Source organism: Alternaria ethzedia (assembly GCF_023757985.1).
Source record: "Alternaria ethzedia strain BMP 0044 chromosome Unknown scaffold_22, whole genome shotgun sequence".
Classification (NCBI taxonomy): domain Eukaryota; kingdom Fungi; phylum Ascomycota; class Dothideomycetes; order Pleosporales; family Pleosporaceae; genus Alternaria; species Alternaria ethzedia.
Genome location: NW_026056215.1, coordinates 81,208 through 98,397, shown reverse-complemented (window position 1 = coordinate 98,397; position 17,190 = coordinate 81,208). Strand labels below are relative to the sequence as shown.

Below are 17,190 nucleotides of genomic sequence, written 5' to 3'. Positions count from 1 at the left end.
GTCTGTCATCCCCTGGGGCGTTAGGCGTCAGGCGTGGTCGACATGCAAACCACAACCGAAAGCATCCGGGCAGCGAAAGCATTCGGACAACGAAAGCGGACAACTAGAACATCAGTGATCCGACTATGGGCATGAGCAGAACGCTACAAGAGACCGAGGCCAATCAGCGCATACTACGGCGAATACCAGGCGAGGGGAAATTGCATCTCCTATTCGCGGTCTGAGATTTCGTGGTGGCATCTCGGAGGTGGAAGCGCACGAATGCCGGTCTCGCCACCATTAGCTGCGGGTGGTGAGATCTGCGCATCTCTTGGCTCTCCTGACAATTGACTGATTGCTACATTACTCTCCGCACACTCCCGCGTGTTGTATTGTTACTCTACCGCGCATCCTCCCACCCTATACGCTCCTTCTCTACATCGTGCTGTGTTTTACTGCGCCGCAGCTTCTGTCCTCGGCCACCGAATTAGTGTCGCCACGCAACCGCAGCTATTCACCACACCGCCGAGACCAGTGTTTGAAGATACACCGCTGGACACATATAAACCACAGTCCCATTCCTACGTACCGCAAACAACCCACCGCCGAACATAGACTTGATGTCTACAACCACCACAATGCCCGGCCGCACCCTTCCGACGATTCCGACCGCCGAGGTACGCGCGCACAACAACGAGAAGTCCTGCTATGTCACGATTGGCACCAAGGTCTACGATGTTACCGACTTCCTTGATGGCCATCCCGGTGGCCCCGAGTTTATCCTTGAATATGCGGGCAAAGACATCGAGGCAATCCTAAAGGACGAGATCTCACACACCCATTCCGATTCCGCCTACGAGATTCTCGAGGAAAACTTGGTGGGCTTCATGGTCCCCGAAAATCTCCTGAATGGCGTAGTAAAGAGCTCGAATCCTGCAGATATCGTGCCTCTGCCATCTTCCGAGGCTGGCAAGCTGGAGCTCAAGGGCATGGAACAGGACGGCAAGCCGCTGTACGAAGCAACCGGCATGTCATCTGCGGAAGACCTTTCAAAACCGACAGACCCGAACCAGGACTACAAGCAGCACAAGTTCTTGGACCTGAGCAAGCCGCTTCTGATGCAGGTCTGGAATGGTGGATTTAGCAAGGACTTTTACCTACAGCAAGTGCATCGCCCGCGCCACTACAAGGGAGGCGATTCCGCGCCGCTGTTCGGTAACTTCCTGGAGCCGCTCAGCAAGACCCCATGGTGGGTTGTACCATCGCTTTGGTGGCCTTGTGTCGCATATGGAACAGCGGTCGCGTTTGGTGGGCTATCATCAGCGACGGAACTTGCTGGATACTGGATCTTTGGGCTAGGATTCTGGACCATTATCGAATACGTCTTGCACAGGGGATTGTTCCACTTGGATGAGTAAGTACTCCCCATCCACATGGATTCGACTTGTGCTAACAACAAGCAGCCATCTCCCTGATAACCGCGTCGCGATCACCCTCCACTTCTTGCTCCACGGCATCCACCACTACCTTCCCATGGACAGATACAGGCTCGTCATGCCCCCTACACTCTTCGCTGTCTTGGCGGCGCCGTTCTGGAAGTTTGCACACGCGATCATCTTCTGGAACTGGTATGCCGCTCTGGCTGCCTACTGTGGTGGTATCTTTGGCTACACCTGCTACGACATGACACATTACTTCCTCCACCACCAGAAGTATGTATACCCATAGATCACTATGAAGGACCTCGCTAACAAACTGAAGGCTACCTCCCTACTACCAGCAACTCAAGAAGTACCACCTTGCGCACCACTTCGCCGACTACCAAAACGGTTTCGGTGTCACCAGCCGCTTCTGGGACCGCATCTTCGGCACCGAGCTTGAGATGGGACCCTCCAAGGTCATCAAGTCCACTTAAATGGCGGCCCACGAATAGACTTTTGTTATTAGACACCCACCTGTCACCACGTTGTCAAGACCGGCATTGAAGAAGGCGTTCAGCGGGTCTGCAGGGCCATTTTGGGTCGATGCAGCTTTGATGTTTGTAGATAACTTTATGACTCACTACCTCAGATAATCGTAATGCCAACAATCACTTCACCTCTGTTCACCATTCTTCAGTCACTGCTCATTTCCCTGTTGCGCTCACGGCGGCAGTCACCTCCGCACGGACTCGCTGACTATTAGTCACGCGGACCCTGCCAAGGCCTCTCCAACTTTTCAACTTATCACGCCCAGGCCTGCCTCTCCACTTTCCACTCACCCACCCATTAACACGTCGTGCTGCACGAGCAAAGCTTCAATCAAGCACCCATTTGTCAAGTGCATCTCGGTCAAGAGGTCATTCGGCAAGCGCCAGCAGTGACATTTCTACGTCCGTTCGATATCGCAATTGAAATCAATACTTGAGCCCCAGCTCGCCATCACAACAACACATCGCCCATTGCAGTGACATCGCGCATCACTTCCACCAGCTACGCTTATCGAGAGCTAGGAACCGCCACCGACGTCGACATGTCTACCCAAGCCGCAGTCGAGGCCCTCCTCGAGGAGACCGCCCGCGAAGTCGAGATGAAGGACGCTGAGCGCAAGCGCACCGCCAGCAGCGAGGCGCGCGACACCGACAGCCGCCGCGACGACCGCCACTCAGATCGCCGTGACCGCCGTGATAGGAGCCGAGACCGTGGGGACCGTCATCGTGAGTCCAATGGAGATCGCCGTCGCAGCCGCGATAGAGACCACCGCCGAAGAGACGGAAGCCGTCCCCGTTCTAGCAAAGGTGCTGACACAGATGAAGACCGTGATAGGCTCCGCCGCAGCAGCTCGCGCGACCGCCGTGGAGGTCGTGGAGGCCGTGACCGCGGAGGCGACTTCTACAGCGGTAGCGGTCGTCCGCGTTCCCGCTCCCCTCGCGACCGCGGCAACGACAGGTACCGTGAGAGGTCCCGCGACCGTCGCCGCAACGGTGGTGACGACCGCCGCAACAGCCGTCGCAACAACACCCCGCCCAAGCCAGAGGTCACCGAGGACGACCGCGACAAGCGCACCATCTTCGTCCAGCAGATCTCCCAGCGCGCTGAGATGCGTCACTTGCGCAGCTTCTTCGAGCGTGTCGGCCCTGTTGTCGAAGCTCAGATCGTCAAGGACCGTGTTACTGGCCGTAGCAAGGGGTGAGTGCTCACTTCTCCATTCCTCATAGATGCATGCTAACATCCTTCCAGCGTCGGCTACGTTGAGTTCGAAGCTGAAGAGTCTGTACCTCTTGCACTGGAGCTGACTGGCCAGAAACTGAAGGGCGTTCCCATCATTGCCCAGCTTACTGAAGCCGAGAAGAACCGTGCTGCTCGTCCTTCCGAGGGCGGTGCTGCACCCGGTGCCAACGGCGCCCCCTTCCACCGTCTCTACGTCGGCAACATCCACTTCAGCGTCACCGAGAAGGATCTCCAGGAGATCTTCGAGCCTTTTGGTGAGCTTGAGCAGGTCATCCTCCAGCGCGATGAGTTGAACCCTGGCCGCTCCAAGGGATATGGTTTCGTTCAGTAAGCACTCTGTCTGTGTCCATTGCAACATCATTTGCTAATACATCACAGGTTCGTTGACCCCTCGCACGCTAAGAATGCTCTCGCAGAGATGAACGGTTTTGAGCTCGCCGGCCGCCAGATCCGCGTTGGTCTCGGCAACGACAAGTTCACCCCCGAATCGACCGCGAACCTCCTCCGTACATTCACCCAGCAGGCTCAGTCCTACCAAGGCTCTGCCTTCAGCGGTGCTGGTGGTCGTGGTGCCTATGCTGGTGGTACTGGTGGTGTCTTCGACCGTACCCATAGCAAGGACGACCGCGGTGTTAGCGGCGCCTCTGCTCTTGACGACTCTGATGTCGCTGGGGTCAACTTCAAGACCTATGATCGCAGCAGGCTCATGGATGCTCTCGCGCGCCGCGACGTGCCCGGAGACTCCAGGCAGGGTGGTCAGGCTATGCCTGTCCCCACCACTCGCAAGGCTCCCGCTCCTGCCCCCGCCGTTCCCATGGCTTCCAAGTGCGTCAAGATCGAGAACGTCTTTGACCCTGACGAGTAAGTCCTCGCATCTTCTCCCAGACATTCGCTAACACATTATCAGGGAACAGCGCAACTACGGTGACAACTGGAACAAGGAGCTCCAGCACGAGATCAAGTCCGAGTGTGACAAGAAGTACGGCAAGGTCGTTCACATTGCTGTCGACGCCAACAGCGAGGGTGACGTCTTCGTCAAGTTCGACTCGGTCTCCGGCGGTGAGAAGGCTCTCCAAGGTCTCAACGGTCGTACTTTCAACCACCGCACCATCCGCGCTTCCTACGTCGTGGACAAGATCTACAACTCCCTCTGGGGTGCTGCTGCCAGCAGGTTTTAACCGACCGGTACGTCACAACTGTCGTGGGGTGCTCGGTAGCCACTACTGCCGAGCATGCCCGATCACTCATGTGCACAGTATACCTTGATCGGTTCTTACGGTTTCTTTACGACTCATTCTCTCGGTTTACTCTTACGGTGCCTACTCTCGGCACACTCTCACACCTCTGGTACGTACGCATGGCGTTGACGGTATGATACGACTCTCTTTCTTTCATCTGCTTGTTCTTCTTTTTGGCGTTGCTTTTCAGGCTCTGCTGGCGAAGGTGTACAACGTGCAGTGCTTTGGATGGTGGAAGCTGCGTTGTCAAGATCAACATGAGGGATGAACGAACGTTCAGAGGTATGATGGATGAAGGTCTTGGTGGAAACTGAAAGGATAAGGTCCCGGTGCATGACGGGCATGATTGTTTAGGCGGATGATGGGCGAGAGCTTGTATATGGCGTGGGACATGGCGGTGGAGGAGTGCTTACTTCGGTACGTTCCGTGAAAGGACTTCGGTCTTGTTCAGATCTTTCACTTGGTCTCAGGTCTCCTCACAGACGATTGCGCATGCATCAGCGGCACTTACCACGGAAGTGGAGGACTCATGGCTGCTAATAGCACATAGGACCAGCTCGTCACTTCCTATCTTCCTGGATGACTTGTCTGCCAATAATCATGTGTTTAGATACTCTCTTGGATCCCTTGTTACTATGGCCTTCTTGATGTGGAGAGTGTTGGATGTGGATTGGTTCCATGAGGCTGTGGCTGTGGTTGTGGTTTGACCCTTCTCCGCTGCTGACCATGTTTATTGCCTGACGTCGTGACAGGTTTCGATTGTATTGTTTTATTGTGGCTAATTAGGACAGTCCAATCGACTTCTTCCCTGCTTCGCGCAAACATGATGCGTCGGAACCTGCGGTCATTGTTTGTCTGAGATGGGCAAGTTCGTTCGCTCACCCGCTTTTGGCGAATGGCATTGCGACCACTTAACACATCACGCATTTAAGATTATGTCCGTTACGGCCTGACTGTCATTACATTCTGCCATCTTACGGTCTGTCATACCCACCTCACCGGATTGGCTGTCATGTCGGTGTGTCTTCACGGCATCACGTCAATGCGCCTTTTATTCGTCTTCTGCCATATCGAAACGCTAGACTATCCCAGGATAATCTCCTTCCACTCATCGTCCGAGAGGGTAAACGCCGCTTTGAAGACTTTGCCAAGAGCCACGCGCCGATGAATTCCTTCCTCGGGAAATGGCTCAACCAAGAGCACAAAGTATAAATCCCATTCGGAATCGACCCTCTCTTTTGGCAGATAATATGTCCACACCGGGAACTCCTGTTGGCTGAATGATTTTGCGTCTGAGATCGCAATGAATTCGAACGTAGTCTGACCGGTGGCTTCGTACTTCTCCAGCCAAGTCTTGTTGACAACAACGGATCCGCATTTGTCGCCCCGTCGGTCTGTTATGTGGCATCGAGCTCTCGCGGCTCCAACGTTGTCTCCCTCGACGTTGGACTCACTTGAGCGTACTATGTGGAAAGAGGCCCGCCAAGTGAAAAATTGTAAGAAGGACTGGTCTGGAAACTCTTTGAGATCACCGGCGGATTGACTGGATGCTGTTATCCTGACATGATAGGGGTCTTCGGGTAAGGTTAGAGCGAAGTCTAATCGTCTTTTGAACTGGATTTCATCTAATGGGCCTCCTGTTAAGCGCCGACCGTAACTATCATGGGCTTCACGGTTGGCCATTCTCTCCAGAAGTTGACCGGTGGACGTTCTCATGCGCTTCAGGCTTCCCGTGCCAATGGTGTTAGTCATCTGCCGATCCGTAACGGTACTGGTCAACGCATGTGCAATAGGTCGCCTAAGACGAACGGCCCGTCGATGCCGACGCCCGTGGATCGCGCTGGAGGATGACGTTGAGTCATTGTCGCTTCCATTCTCGCTTGTATTGGGTTCAGGAACAGCAGGCTCTTCGGCTGGTCGTATTGATGCGCTGTAACCTCTCCATTTATCGTCGGTACTTCGATCCGTGATGGCACATTCTCTATCCCAAAGGCGACGCAGTGTTCCATGGCCGTCTCTGATGTGCCAATCAATCCACGTGTGGTCCAACAGCCAAGCATGCACATCAGTGAGACAGCCATCGATCATCTGCGGTTTGTATTGGATACCATCACTCTTCCACCCACACCAAGACCAACTGGGGAACTTAATGTCTTTATACTTAGGTTTTTCCGAAACGTTGTGATAGTCCAGAGGTTCCAACCGGTCAACTGGCTCCCACAAAAGAGCGAAGTCAAAGTGTGACGTTAGAAGCCCGAAAGCAAAGGGTGCTCGCATGGTTCCCTCCATCAGCCTACACATTCCACTGAATGCTGCCAGGATATCTAGCGGTTCGTGAAGCTCTCTCAAGGTGTAGAGATGTACACAGTGGGCATAGAACCACATGCTACGTTTCTTGAGCTCCGTGAGCATTTGGAGAGGCGCTTGTACCAGATCTAGCGACCAGCCTCTGCCCTTTCCGTCTGCGAAGACATCTTCCGACATACCAGTAGAGCGACACTGAAAGTAAATTTGACCTCGGGTAAATATCAAGCAACGTTTGGAAAGCAATCGTTCCTGGAACGTCCAAGCGCGCGTGTTCCACTTTGACGTCTGGATACTGATCTCAGATGGCTGATGCAATATTAAGTGCACGCCATCAGCATAAACGCCAATCTGCTGCTGTGGACGCTGACCTTCGTCAAGGGCCAGCAAACCAGTCCGTGAATCACCGTCCGCAGCGCAAATCGTCAGCGTCGCATTGCCGTATATGAGATGCATGGCCCGCGAGTTAAGGCTCCACGAGTGGCTGCTGTCCTGCACAATACACAGCGCATCAATCCAAGCGTATCTTATACCCAAGTCATGGACCAGCCGAATGCTCTGCACAAGCGCTTTTGGCAGCTTGCGAATTGTAGCAGCCAGACCACCAGATTTCCGCCGACTTTGTATGTTACTGATCTTCGTTCGATAGTCCATCCTACCTGTGTCGCCCCAAACATAGCTCACAGCGGCATAAGGCTCGAATTCCAGGCGCTCCATCGTACCCTCGAATGGCAAGGGAACAAGCCGGTCATTCTCGATGTCAATGACGCCGAAATAGGGCTCCATCAACGTTTCCATGAAAGGGTTCTCGATGCCAATCTGCTCGGTACAGCGACGATCGTGGTTATTCTCGCATAGACGTAAGAACTCGCGGATGAGGTTCTTCTTGTTCTCCGTTGCACCGAAGCGACGCCCGAGGAATTGTGTTTCCCTGTTCAGCTGCTTGGGATAATCCAGATCAGAATTGGCGTACTTCATCGGTGCTGCTAAGACCAAGTAAGACTCGAAGGCTTTGAGCAACGCATCACTCCATGTAACCCTCAGTCGACGGGTTCGCCTCTCTCGTAGTGCGCGTCTGGGGTCGACAGACAACCGGCCGTCCATCTCCCACGTCAGATGGCAGACTGCCTTAGTAGCATCGACATTCTTCAAGACGTCCTTTGCGATTGAGTTGATTACGAGACGGCAGAGAGGGCAAGTTTCTGCTCTCTCAGTGATGCTGTCAAGAGTTCCGAGTCGAAATCGTTCGTTGGCTAGTCGCAACGAATCGAGTGACGGGCGAATCTCTGCTGCCTTATCGTCTTCGATCACGAACTTCTCAATGTTTAGATTGAGCGATGCGCACTCCTTGCATGGTCGCTCAACTCTGTCCATAACCGCGCCGTTCTCGATAGGCTGGCTCGGCATCGTCCCTTCCATTGGCGGTTCAGAGTCAGTTGCCATCGCGCAGTCGAAGCCCTGGAGGCTTTGGGATTTCGCGTCTCTTAGTCTAACTCTGGCACCTGCTTCCGGGGCTACCTTCAAGATCAGCACAAGAAATCCATCGCTAATCCTTCGGAATCTGCAGCTCGATAAGACGAGCCTAGTGTCACTACTTACTTTCGCAGCTCTCAGGTTCAGGCTCCCGCATTGAATGTCTACGCCCAGCTTTTGAACGCAGCCCGGCACGGCTCGCAATAGAGCAGCTAAACTGCTGTCACTCAGCTTCCGCCCTCAAAGCTTGTTTTCCCAGCCGCATAGCCTCCACAATTCGGGTGGCCAGACCAGTCATAGTGAACAAGACATATATTATAGCGCCGTAAAATTAGGCGAACAACCCCCAAACAAGAGAAAGTAGAGGGAGGGCAGACTTGCAGCATGCGTCGCTTATTGAAATTGTGGGTACCTGGCCTGTACAATTGGACCACGTTCGTTTTCAGGAGGGTTCAGCCGCACCCGTCCGCATCAGCAGGAAAACATGCATATTGAACATGTACCCAGGTTGTGACGAAGTACAGCATGCATGATAACTCTTTAGCCACCTTCCTCTTCCAGATGAGTCGATCTCTTTACAAGTTAGACTGCGGCAGCGCGCGCACCAACATCACCGATGTCAGCTGGAGCACGAACCCTCACAGACCTTCATGCTGCCAATCTCTCGATATCTTGTCTAATATTTACTCCGCTTCTTGCTTTCCTCTACAGCGGTATTGCGGGAACTACCTCCACTCATGCAGCTTCGCTCGCTTAACATTCATCACCCAACACCCATGGATATGTATACAAAAATGATCCATTCTTTCACATACGACCATGAAAATTAGGCTTCCCGTCCGCTCAGCCATATACAAGCTCGCGAGGCGGATAGCCTGCATCGCTATAGCACACAACATCCTTAGCCTATAGCATAGAGGTGCGCTACCTAAGCACTTAGCTATAGACCTAGTTACCTCTTTTATCTATAACGTAAAGACAGCCTAGTCTAGGCATAAGTATATATCTATAGCTACTATAGACGTTTAAGAAGTATTTAATATACTACTTAAGAATTAGTTTTTTTAATAACTTAAAGAGTAGAGCTAGCTTTTAATTTTTAGAAAGCTTATTTAAAAGTTTTTATCTAATAAAACTATCTATATAAAGCTAGAAAACGCTACTACTCTAGTCTACTTTATACGCTATAAAATACTCTAAGAATTACTACTATTACTAGTTTTTTATACTTTCTACTTAGCTAAACTTTTAAACTAAAACTAATAATTACGCTTTAAGTATACTAATAATATCTATATTTATAGAACTACTTATTCTCTAAATAAGAGTACTATATTACTAGTTTTTAATTTAAAGTCTATTAATAAATAGAAAGTAGTAAATAAAATTATATTTACTTTTAAAAAGACTAAGCTAATTTACCTAATAAAAAAATAAAGCCTACTTTCTTTTTCTATCTAGCTTAATAACTAAGAAATTTACGCTATTCTTTTTAAAGTAAATAGTAGCTTAGTAGCTTTACGCTAGCTAGAGATATAGTTTAATAGAAAGCTAACTTTTAAAACTTATATTACTAAATAAGTAGTAGTTACTTAAAAGATTTCTTACTACTTTTAAAGTTTTATAAATACTACTTATAGTCTACTTACTATATTCTTTTATAAAGTAGTTATAACTTATATTATACTATTATTATTTTATAGAGCTAAAGCTTAGTATAAAAAAAGAATAAAGAACTTATAAATTATTAGAGCCTTTTATAAGCTTATAGTTAGTACTTATATTAAGTAGTACTTAGCTATAATAAACTATACTATAATAACTACTATAAGAGCTATACTACTAGTGTAGTAAACTATACTAAACGCTATTATACTAAGAGAGGCTACTATACTATTAGTAGTAGTAGCTCTAGAAGAGATTAAGCTCTAATAATTAGTATATCTACTAAGTATAGATAGCTTCTACCTACTAGTAAATAAAATTTTACTACTTTTTATTTAATAGAGTAAAGGCGCTAAAGATTACTAATACTTTTAATCTAAAGTCTAATAAATAGTCTAGCTTCTACTTACTATCTTTAGGCTAATCTTAACTAATATTTAATATTTCTTACTAGGCTTATAAGAAGACTTTACTTTTAGCTAAGCTAAAACTAAAGCTATAGCTACTTTTATAGTATAGTAGAAAGCTCTTAGCCTAATAATAGTAACTATTTTTTTAGATAGCTTTAAGTAATAAATTAAAAGTTAAAAAGCTATAACTTATAAATATACTATTTACTAAGGCTAGACTAAATTAATAACTAGCTAAAGCTTATTATATCTTCTCTTTTATGTATTTAATATAAAAGTAATAAAAGCCTATAAAGGTCTTATATATATAGTTTATCTTACTCTACTTAGCTACTAGAAGATTATACTCTATATTAATAGTACCTCTATTATTTAAAGTATCTAAAAATAAGTACTAGTATTATTTTAATAAGTATTCTTATAAATATATAGTATTATAAATACTTATAATATATAAGTATAGTAAATACCTAAATATACTAGTATCTTTAGAAATAAACTAGTAGACTAAATAGTAAATAATAAAGCTAAAGACTTATATCTACTAGTTAGATAAGTAAATAACTCTATATATTTAGGTATTAGATTAATTAGTTAAAGCCTACTAAAATATATTTACTAAAACTAGTAGAATACTAAAAGAGATAAACTATCTACTTAGTACTTATAATAGTAACTATCTTACGCTACTAGATAGCTACTAACTATACTAACTTTACTTTAGTATGTACTAGCTAAGACTCTAATAATCTATTTTAAATATAAAGACTTTACTTAGTATTACTAAAGATTTAACTATAAAGATATAACTTTAGAGTATATATATAGTAGAGCTAAGACTTTTAAATATATTATTTTTTATAAAAGAATCTAGTTAAAGTTTTAATACTAGTTTTTACACTTTAACACCTTTTTTAGTATATAGAAAGAAAAGCTTAAGTACTTTAAAAAATTAATAAACTAGCCTAATAAATTTATATTCTTTATTAAAGTAATAAACTACTATAGTAGTATAATTATACTATAAATTTATTTAAATTTACTAAGACCTACTAAATTTCTTAGTATTTTTTAGTAAAGTACTAGTAGTCTAAAAGCTACTATTACTTACTTTTATTTACTATTTTCTTATTATTTTATATTTATATTTACTATTTTTTATTTATTTTTATCTAATATAGTAGTAAGCTACTTTAATACTACTAAAAAGTAGTATTACTACTAAATATAATAAGTATAAGAGGTACTTAGAGGTCTTTCTTATTTCTTTAATATATATATAATTTACTTTAGAATAGGCTTATAAAGTAGTATACAACTACTATAACTTCTTAGTAGTGCCTACTAAAATGCTCTCTAGAAAGTTATATATAGGCGTAAAACTAATATTAATTAATTAATTAAGCTATATATAAGCATGATACCGGCGGATTAGTAGTTAGGTGGGTAACTACTAGCGAATCCCCGCTGTTGTATGTATTTTGATGTTTTTTTTGCCATCTTCCCATGTCCGGGGCGGGCAGGTAGGCCGACGGCGAGAACAAGCTTAACCAGGTGGACACAACAGAAGACATGCCCCCGTCTACAATCTTGACACACCCTCCATAAGATCATCAACTGCGCTGTCTTGCGCAATCGCAATTTTTGTGTCCAAAAGCTGCTCAGCTAAGTTGTCCATCTCTACATCTTCATTGGGCGTGATCATGTTCTGCTCCTCAACTCCAATCTCTTCGCGCACGACTCTCATCTCCCAAACCCTATCCATGATGTCTGTTTTCTGTCCTAAAGCCTTGAACCCCTCAAGATACTTGATCCGAAAGACAGACCTCTCGCCATCTCCAGAGGCTGCTTCGCAGACCCTACCTCCCTGCGCTGCGACCTCTAACACAGCCTCATACGTCCAAAGCTGCACGTTCGTTTCCATATCGTCTGTTACTATCCGCGCATCCGATCGTGCCTTTTGCTTCCCTACGTATCGCGCGTACTGACTGCGTATCTGATCTTCGATGCAGACGGGGCAGATGAATGGATGCTGATGCAGGTTTTCTTGTCGCTTGAGCCAGGCCAAGGGAAGTTGGGGCTTTGTAGTGTAGATACTGCGCGTGCAGTTTGTTGAGCATGGCGACTTTGGGGCAGGGAAGCACACCGGCGTGGAACGCGAGGACGACGGCTTGATGACGTGTTCGCAGTCTAGAGTATGGAGAGGGGTGGACGGGTCGTCGCAGTGGTTTTGGGGCGACGGCTTCGTGAGCGCCATGGTAGGGTGCGGTATGGGTTGGCTAGATAAGTCGCGGGCGGGAAGAATTCGGGTTTGGGTGTGAGTGAAATGGTAGGCTGTAGTGACTGGATTGTGAAGATATGATGTGGACGGACATATGGGAGAGGGGTCAAAGTGCAAGTGAGATTGCATCTGTTTGAAGGCTGGCTTACTCTCGGCATACAATGACCACCTTCATTGAAGCTGCAGTGCATCTGCTATCCTCGTATCCTTCTTGGCTACCGGAGCTCCAAGTCCCTCTTTCTTACCAGGCAGAGCTCCCTCCAGCCATCGCTTGTGCTTTACATCCTTATAGCCCACAACCCTAAACACTATCTCCCTCCCCATTGTCCGTTTCGCTTTTACATACATCCCTGTGCTCACTTCCTGGAGCAAATGGCCACTTTTCCGTACCGTGCCTGGATCTTCACAGCGCACGTTGAATACAACGCGCTCGATTGAGTGCCGCTCTGGGAGACTACGAAATGCTTCGCGCCAGCTTTGGATGAAAGGAGTCATCAATGGGCCGTAGGTGTCACCGTCGTTTAGAACATCATCGGAGGAGACGAGCGGAGATATCCCGATGTGCAGCGCTCTGATTGCAGTGACGGGGAGCGAGAAGCAGTCGTCGGCAGACTTGCGTGAAGACTGTGGCTGCAGGATGCGGATGTCGGCGCCTGATGTGGCTAGCGCGTCGCCTAGGACTGAGAGGGTCTCGGGGTCGTTGATGGTAACGGAAAGATATGGCGGGTTGCCAGGCATGGTTTCTGCGTAGATATCTGGACATTCTGACGATGCGGTGAGAGTGTCGGGATGCTCGGTGTCTGTTGTTAGTTCTAGAGAGACTGGCATCGTGAAACGTTGATTGTTCTATGGGTCGTCAAAGAAGAAGGGTGTGTAGAGGAGTGAATGTCGATGTTGATGTCAAGGCTTTTGACGTTTTGACTCCGCCCGATGTTGACGATTTAGGCAACCACTATGGCAGCCAATGAGCGTGGCTGTCATCCATGCTGCTGGAGAGACCTCATAGTTCTCACTGGCTCTTCGAGCTATTGGTCTCGGTGCCGATACATCCGAATATCGCCGAAATCATACGAAGTTGGGTAGGCGTTCACTTGCTGCAAGTGTCAGTCATCTTGCGCATCGCATATTGTTACGTCCTAGAGCAAGCACGCACAACCAGCAATCAACGTGAAAGCAGAAGTAGCAAGCTGACGTCATTCCTGAATCACTCGTCAGTCGCGCCTACCCAGCTTCACGATACCTCCGCCAATCTCAGGTGGTGCAACTATATACTACACCACCATGTGAACCCACGTCACGAAATCGTCCGAAGACGCTATAACACCCTCAATATTCGCTGCGTACGCGATGCGCGGTCTGAAATCATGGGCGAGGTGAAGACTGCGCGGTTGCTATTGTGCGCGGCCTGCCCTTCACTAACTACGGCTGCGTGAGTATCGCCTGTTCAAGAGCTCACACCCAACTCACCCTCACTTCTTGGCGGTGAATTCTGAGTATTCAATCCTATTGTCGCGAGACCGACTCTTCTCTTTCGACTCACTCTGCCTCGCCTGACCTACAGTCCAAGCTACCGACCACCCACCTACCGCACAATTCAGATCGCGCTTGCCGCCTATATCATCCTGTATCCAAAAGTGTTCTCGTCTTTAGCACTCATGTCGTCGTCTGTCGCCAGACAATTCGGCAACATGCTCAACACTCGGTGGTCGCTCCCAGGCCAAGCAGCCGCGCCGTCGCCATCCACCAAGCAGAAGACCGACTCCAAGCAGAAGACAGACGCCATACACGAGACAGTCACCTACCCACGCGTCTTAGGATCACGGGACGCGGACTCATGCAACAACACATCCATGTCCTACGAGCACCTCCTCGCATGCGGCCACCTCATCACCACACCCACGCCCGACGAGCGATGCGCACCCAATTGCTACTGTGTCGAGCACAGATCGCACAAGATCAACGGCGACGAGAAGAAGAAGGCGAAGATGCTGCTGTTCTACTGCGACGCGTGCGTAGAGGAGGAGAACGAGAAGCTCGTGGCTAGTACTTTGACGTCAGCAGCGGCAGGTATGTTCACTTACTGGCAGTAACGCCCGCGATGACGCTGACCGCTTGACAGAGAACCTGCGTCGCACCCTACGCGAAAAGGCAGCTATCAAGCGCGAGAAGCAGACCAAGTTTCGCAAATGCTATATCGCACTCAAGATCACCTCCGTGCCTTGCCATACCGACGGCACACTACGCAAGAGTTATACGCCGCGCAAAGAGCATCATGCCTTCGATATTTCGATCCCTCGAGTAGGCGACAACTTCTTCGAAGACATCCTGGTGAGCCCGGTGGAGAAAATGAAGGCGCCTGGCAACACTACCGCGACCGCGCCTGGAGAAGCAAACCACCCCGTCGTCGGCAGTAGCCCAGCCAATCTCGGCGAAGCCGGCGCAAACTACCTGCGATACACGGCAGCGCAATCCGCAGCACCCAAGGCACCCAAAGCCAAGCCGAGCGCCTCCAACGCTAAGAAGACCGCATCGCTGTCTGCTCCCCGTGAGGCCGCTGCAGCATCGTCGGTGGTACCAAGCCCCGATGTCGCGCAGAAGATAACTCCAAAGCAGTCGCGCAAGAGGCCCATCGTCATCGACGACGATGAGGACTACGTGGACGCGCCGGAGAAAGAAGCAGAGGGTGTCAAGAGAACCAGGAAACGACAAAAGGCTACTTCGTTGCCTCTGGCTCTGCCAGCTACCCCGAAGAGGAAGCCAGGGCGCCCTAAGGGAAGTGGTCGCAAGAAGGTGTGAGGGGTTGGCGGATACAGGTGGTGCGAAAACGTGAGGATGTGGATGTGATGACGAGGTTGGAGAAAACAAGGATGGTGGGGATGCTGCTATGCGATGCGTGGATACTGTCGTATTTGCCAGGCTGGTATTCTGGTATGGGTACATATTGAATGGAACATGTCGTTGATCACGCTTCTGATGAAAAATGTGATGCAGAAGGGTAACGTCTGGTGATCGTGTGCGATGTTGCTTTCACCCCACTTCGTCTGCTGACTAATCTGCAACCTGCCATCTCGCCACCCGTCCTCTGTACAACGTACCAAATGCACGGTTGAAGTGTACAGCATATTTTATTTTGACACTTATTAACGCGAGTTGAACTATCTATCTGCATGCTCCAGTACATCTAGTTCTAAACTATCATACATGAAGTTCCCCACGTCGCCATCTCAAATCCCCCCCTTCTTTATCCAACAACCACTCACAATACGCTAGATAGATACAGTCCAGACAGTACACAGCATACAACGCCTGAGACCAAGATTACCGCGATCTCTATGTTCGACATTTCGTCCACGCTGTGAATTCTGATGTCCCGCCGCCTATCATCTCTTTCTGAAGGGAGACCGCGTTCTAGATCAATTGTAGTGCGCTCTTGCTGGTCGTATGTGTTGGGGCAGATGATTGGGTCGGACATGGTGTTGGTGTCGGTTGCTGTTTCGCGAGCAACTGTTGAACAGGTTGCAGGGGTTGATAGGTTGTAGGCGTACCGTTGTGTAGAGCTCGTAATATAATGGGTGACATAGTGGATATGGTGAATAAGTGAGACGATTATATAGAGCGGCCGGGCGCTTTGACAGTGAATGAGCAATGCACTGTTTGGCTGAAATCTGGTGTGAACGAAAGGCATGTAGCGCTGCGAGCGACTTGTGTAGTATTCGATCGGATGGACTTGGGAAACACCCTGCCCCCGCCCCATACCGCGATCTCCAATCCTCTCACCCATCAACCACTCACAACACACCAGTGCCATAAAGTATAGACAACGCAAAACACACACCGCTCACAACCAGAAGTACCGCGATAGTCATGTTCACCCATTCACCCTGCCTGTACATCCCAGTATACCGACGTTTGCGTCCATCATTTCCGTGCGGGGAGCGACCGCGTTCTAGATCAGGCATGGCGGGCTCTGGCTGGTCGTGCGGATTGGGGTTGGGTTTGATGAATAAGCCGGTAAGTAGGCGGTTGGCGGCTAAGGAGTCGCGAGCAGCTGTCGAAGGGGAGGTTGAAGGGGAGGCTGAAGTAGATGTGGAGGTATTGTTGTTTGGGGTAAGTGTTGAGGGTGTTGATAGATTGGTTGTAGGGGTACTGTTGTCTAGCGTTCGTAGGATTATGGGTGGCATCGCTATTACTGTCGGTCTGAGTGGAGTGAATCTGAGCGAGGTAAGTGTAAGAATAGTCCCGGCGCTTTATAAGTGAATGTGCAATGGGTTTGTTTGCTGCCTGGGTGGATGGATAGAAGAAATGTGGTTATGTGAGCCCCTTCTAGACTGCATGATCGAAAGTGCCGGTGTGTTCCACAATACTTCGTTCCCTGGAGATGAGTCAAAAGCCTTACGTGTCATTGCGTTACTAGCTATGGGAATGGCTCCGCTGGCTCTAGTGGTCATTTCTCGCGATCCCCCGCGTTCCCCGAGGGACATCAGCAGAGTTGAGGGACTGACGATATGCTTCCGTAGATGGCTGCATGGCTCTCACCATGAATCATTCCTCAGCGCCAGAACCTTCGACGTCGTCCACATGTTGTCCAGCCGCAACGGCGAAGGCCCCCTAAGCAGCATATACCACTTTAG

General features: G+C 48.7%; 5 protein-coding genes across 5 annotated transcripts; 3 read left to right on the top strand and 2 right to left on the bottom strand.

Moving 5' to 3' along the window:
- Positions 1-617: 617 nt before the first annotated feature.
- Positions 618-1,894, top strand: J4E87_007696 (uncharacterized protein; the record flags this gene model as incomplete). The annotated part of the gene is made up of 3 exons (XM_049379290.1): positions 618-1,393; positions 1,443-1,691; positions 1,741-1,894. 3 exons carry the CDS (start codon positions 618-620, stop codon positions 1,892-1,894), a joined length of 1,179 nt encoding a protein of 392 aa, XP_049230864.1.
- A 596-nt stretch (positions 1,895-2,490) lies between these two features.
- J4E87_007695 (uncharacterized protein) lies at positions 2,491-4,366 on the top strand (the record flags this gene model as incomplete). The annotated part of the gene is made up of 4 exons (XM_049379289.1): positions 2,491-3,146; positions 3,198-3,515; positions 3,567-4,049; positions 4,096-4,366. The coding sequence occupies 4 exons, from the start codon at positions 2,491-2,493 to the stop codon at positions 4,364-4,366; spliced, it is 1,728 nt and encodes a 575-aa protein (XP_049230863.1).
- A 1,143-nt stretch (positions 4,367-5,509) lies between these two features.
- Positions 5,510-8,149, bottom strand: J4E87_007694 (uncharacterized protein; the record flags this gene model as incomplete). The annotated part of the gene is made up of 2 exons (XM_049379288.1): positions 5,510-6,152; positions 6,807-8,149. 2 exons carry the CDS (start codon positions 8,147-8,149, stop codon positions 5,510-5,512), a joined length of 1,986 nt encoding a protein of 661 aa, XP_049230862.1.
- A 3,711-nt stretch (positions 8,150-11,860) lies between these two features.
- J4E87_007693 (uncharacterized protein) lies at positions 11,861-13,387 on the bottom strand (the record flags this gene model as incomplete). Its single annotated transcript, XM_049379287.1, has 3 exons — positions 11,861-12,468; positions 12,805-13,351; positions 13,382-13,387. 3 exons carry the CDS (start codon positions 13,385-13,387, stop codon positions 11,861-11,863), a joined length of 1,161 nt encoding a protein of 386 aa, XP_049230861.1.
- An 827-nt stretch (positions 13,388-14,214) lies between these two features.
- J4E87_007692 (uncharacterized protein) lies at positions 14,215-15,355 on the top strand (the record flags this gene model as incomplete). Its single annotated transcript, XM_049379286.1, is given in 3 exon segments — positions 14,215-14,222; positions 14,235-14,626; positions 14,679-15,355. 3 exon segments carry the CDS (start codon positions 14,215-14,217, stop codon positions 15,353-15,355), a joined length of 1,077 nt encoding a protein of 358 aa, XP_049230860.1.
- Between the last annotated feature and the right edge of the window lie 1,835 nt (positions 15,356-17,190).